The sequence below is a fragment of the Centruroides sculpturatus genome, unplaced genomic scaffold (genome assembly GCF_000671375.1).
Source record: "Centruroides sculpturatus isolate CEXI.00-Female unplaced genomic scaffold, Cexi_2.0 scaffold180, whole genome shotgun sequence".
In the NCBI taxonomy this organism is placed as follows: Eukaryota; Metazoa; Arthropoda; class Arachnida; order Scorpiones; family Buthidae; genus Centruroides; species Centruroides sculpturatus.
Window position 1 is genome coordinate 226,988 of NW_019384918.1, and position 4,212 is coordinate 231,199.

General features: G+C 37.1%; 1 protein-coding gene across 1 annotated transcript; it reads left to right on the forward strand.

Annotated features, from left to right (window-relative positions):
• Positions 1-1,149: 1,149 nt before the first annotated feature.
• LOC111631804 lies at positions 1,150-2,551 on the forward strand. The gene has a single exon (XM_023376115.1). The coding sequence runs from the start codon at positions 1,277-1,279 to the stop codon at positions 2,549-2,551; it is 1,275 nt and encodes a 424-aa protein (XP_023231883.1). The 5' UTR covers positions 1,150-1,276.
• Positions 2,552-4,212: the final 1,661 nt, after the last annotated feature.

The window sequence follows — 4,212 nt, forward strand, 5'->3', positions numbered from 1 at the left end:
CCGCTTTATATTAACACTTCCTGGTCCCGATTCTATTTCTGAACGTCTCCTGTTCACGTCCAGTCAAACGAACTATTTTCAACGTTTCTGGAACGTTTACGATCGTTCTATAATCGAACCAATATTCGAGTTTTATGTTCGAATTTAATTCGAACAAAACATTCGAAATAGAAAGCCACTTTCAATTACTTTCAAGCCCATATCTCCCGCACCCTTATAGCTATCGAGACGCAACCCTCCTGGTGCACGAATGGAGACTTGGGGCTACTACCACATACCACATACATACACGTGCGATGTGTAGTTTTGGCGGAAAAGTGAAATATAGGGACAACATACATGTCCATATATATATATATATATATATATAGATTTTAAAAAGCAAAAATGGTCAATACTCCGATCACTCAATTTGATTCTTATTTTAGTAATGAAAAGTCCTAATACCGAGAATGCCCTTTCCGATTCAATTGACGTGAATGGAATTCTGTCTTCTCTTAAATGCATTAAACACATGTTATGTGTATTTTCGCCTGTAGCCTGGAAGATTTCTAGTTCGTTTTCGAGTTTGTAGTACAGTAGAGCATTGATTATCCGACCCCTGATTAACCGTCACATCGGTTAACCGACCGTTCTAGTCGGCAAATTTCAAATGTCCGCTAGTGATGTGGCATTACAATATTTAGCTATGTCTTGGCTACTTTAATATTATTTTTGTTAAACTTTTGCGTGTTTTAGCTGGCATCAACGGCTCGACCATTGAAAGGAGGCCAGTATTTAAACGAGACTTAATTTTCTAATTATGAGTGGTTGTTTGTTTCGTGAGCAATAAAAGAATTTAAAAATAATTTTTAACGATACAATAGCGACGATTATTATTTTTTTTTAAAATTTGTTAGGCTAAACATTGATGAAAATTCAACGCTAAGTTGGTTAATAGCGATATACTAATAAACTAATTTCATGGGATATACTAATATCCTAATATACTATACTAATAATGTATTTTTTCCTTCTTTTCGGTTATCCGATTTTTTCAGTTATCCGACCAACCTGAGTCCCCAATTGAGTCGGATAATCGATGCTCTACTGTATTAATATACTGTAATATTATCTATATCCATTATATATATATATGGTCCGCAAAGAATAGCTAGCACTAACTGGAAGGAGACCCACACGCTGAACATTTTTGTGACGATGCGTGGAACCGGCCGGGTTAGCTATCCAATGTCCTACCCCACCTCCACGTGGTGCGGACTGGCAGCTTTCATCTATGGTACCAACTCTTGAAATTGTTGCCACAAATGGAAAGACCAACAGGGAGGGCTACCTACACTCACTCACCAACCCGCCTGGCCAGCGTGGTAAGTTATGGCCAATAACCCCCAAGATGAAAACACAACTGAAACCACGGCCCTCATTCCCCGGAGGCTGGATTACACCTGGTCAAGGCAGCGACCAGTGCTGTATGAAAGCAGAGGGTGCTAAGAATCACCGGGCTGGACCTGGCTGCCATTTGATGATGAACCTGGCTTACTATAATGGCAGATCGCTCTCTTCCGAACCAAGACTACAAGAACTGGAAGAAGAACTTCTCAAGATCAAGTGGGATGTGACAGGACTGAGTGAAGTAAAAAGAAATGGTGAAGGTCAAATTCAACTGCAAAATGGACATATCTTCTACTACAGAGGCACAGAAAATGGAAAGAATAGTGAAGCTGGCTTTATAATAAACAAAAGGTTGAAAGATACCATCTTAGAAGTAGATAGTTCTTCAGGTAGAGTGGCAAGATTAGTTCTTAGACTTTCAAAAAGATATAAACTACAGATCATCCAAGTCTATGCTCCCACAACAAGTCACCCTGATGAAGAAATAGAGGATTTTTATGATGAAATAAAACAGATGAATGAAAAAGGGAAACACTATGTAAAGATCATCATGGGTGACTTCAATGCAAGAATTGGAAAAAAGGAAAAGAATGAAACCTCCGTTGGTAAATTTGGACATGTTGGTAAATTTGGAAATAAACGTGGAGATATGCTTGTGGATTTTGCTGAGGCGGAAAAGTTTTACATAATGAATTCATTTTTTAAAAAGAAGTCATGCAGAAAATGGACCTGGCGCCACCCAAACGGAGGAAAATATGAGAGTGACTATATCCTATCGAAGAAACAACACAACGTTGAGAACTGCAATGTTCTGAATAGATTTAATACAGGCAGTCACCACCGGCTGGTAAGATGTAGGCTTCATCTTAACACTAGATTGGAACGAAGAAAGCTTATGAGAACAACAAATTCTGTTGACTTGAAGAATCTTAAAGAGCAACATGAAACATTCGAAATGGAACTGAAAAACCGATTCTCAGTCCTGGAAAATTTAACTGAAGAGGAAACTGACATATCAGAAATTAACAGACAGATTACCAAGATCATTATGGAAACAGCTGCTAAAATTGGAGGATATGTAATCAGAAAGACCGACAAGAAAATAATAGAAAAAAACAAGACAATTGATGGACAAAAGAAGGATGATGAAGAGAATTAAAGAAGATATAACGTCAAACATCGAATACTCGGAACTCTGCAAAACAATCCGGAAATGTTTTACTGAAGACATCAGAAAGTAAGTACATTGTGACCTTGTGAAAACAGCCCTTGAAAACAACAGAAGTCTGAAAAATGCAAAACAGCAATTAATAAATGAGCAGAGCTATAGAGGATTGACTGTCTGAGATGATGGACACTTTAGTATTGGTATAATTTGAGTCAGACCAGGCAATGGCCATTTTGATTGCATACATTTCAGCCTGAAAGGCTGTGCAACAGGCACCAAGCTTGAACTGCCCTGAGGCAGTCTCCACATTGTCCCGGTAGACCACATAGCTACTGCCCACATTAGAATTTGTCATAGATCCATCTGTAAAGATTTGAATATCAGCATCATCAGGTCGCGAGAAGTTTAGTTTCTTAAGAGAAGCAGGGTGTTTAGTATCAGCGAATTGGACTGGTCGTTCTAACTCTTGACGATGTATTTGTTATTATTGGCATGGATGATGTTGTCCCACTTTAACTGCCAGATTTTTTCTTGTAGTCAGATGTAACTGTCAATAGGTGCCTTCCTCGCAAGGATTTGAGGAGAAGGGTTTGGGGTTGTGGAGTAAGCTTTGGTAATATGCATTAAGGCAGTTTTTTGTGCAGCAATAAGTTTGCGCTTGATGTGCACCTTGCGAACAGCCCACCCNAACAGTAAAAATTAAAATATATCTGTACCTAGTTACAAATTGTTAACTAGATGCATTTTTAATGATATTACAAAAATGTATTATTGTACAACTAAACAAAAAACTTATATTCTATAAAAATTAAACAAAAGTACATCAACTATATTAAAATCAAAAGAAACTTTTTTCTCACTTTTTGTTCTGCAAACTTTTTTTATTAACTCTTTTAAGTTTACTTGATCGGCAGTTTCATGCGCAATCGACAAAAAGGTCAAACTATTAAGATGATTTTGCGTGGTATCGGAACGTAAAAAGTTTTTAATTAAGTTTTATTTAGAGAAACTCCTTTCCCCCACTAGCTACAGTTATTGGTATGATCGGCAGTATTCTTAAGGTGACACTAAATTTTGGGACAAAATTTAACATTGTTGCTTATGCTTGCCTTTTTTGCCCAAAAGCGCTCTTTTATGTTTGTTTTCTTCAGAATTAAGGAATGCAAATACAGTAAAACATGTCTATGGCGACCACCCACCGTTCCTTCAAAAAGTGGTCTTTTAGACAGGTGGTCGTCCAATACATGTGGTGCTGTAATACCGTATTTCCGTACGTATTTTGCGCACTTTTTAGCCATTTCTACTAAGCAAAACTCGAGGTGAGCAAAAATAAGCGAATTTTTTCAACGATAGGGCTATATTGGTATTGTATTTTATTCTTATCGGATAACCCAATTTACGGGAGTCGTCATGTTATTATAAGACAGATTTAACACCAATATTTTAAAGATTAATACAATACTCGCATTTTCTCGATTAAAATGCACACTTTCTTTTTTCCGACTTAATTAATTCGACTCGGTTCTTTCGTTCGCTCCTCAGTTACGTGTATTACGTCATCGATATACAAGCGCGTCCTATCTCTCCATCACTTTGCTTTTGGTTTTCGTTAGTTTAATCTTATTTTAACTTTAAAAATACTGTATTTTTTA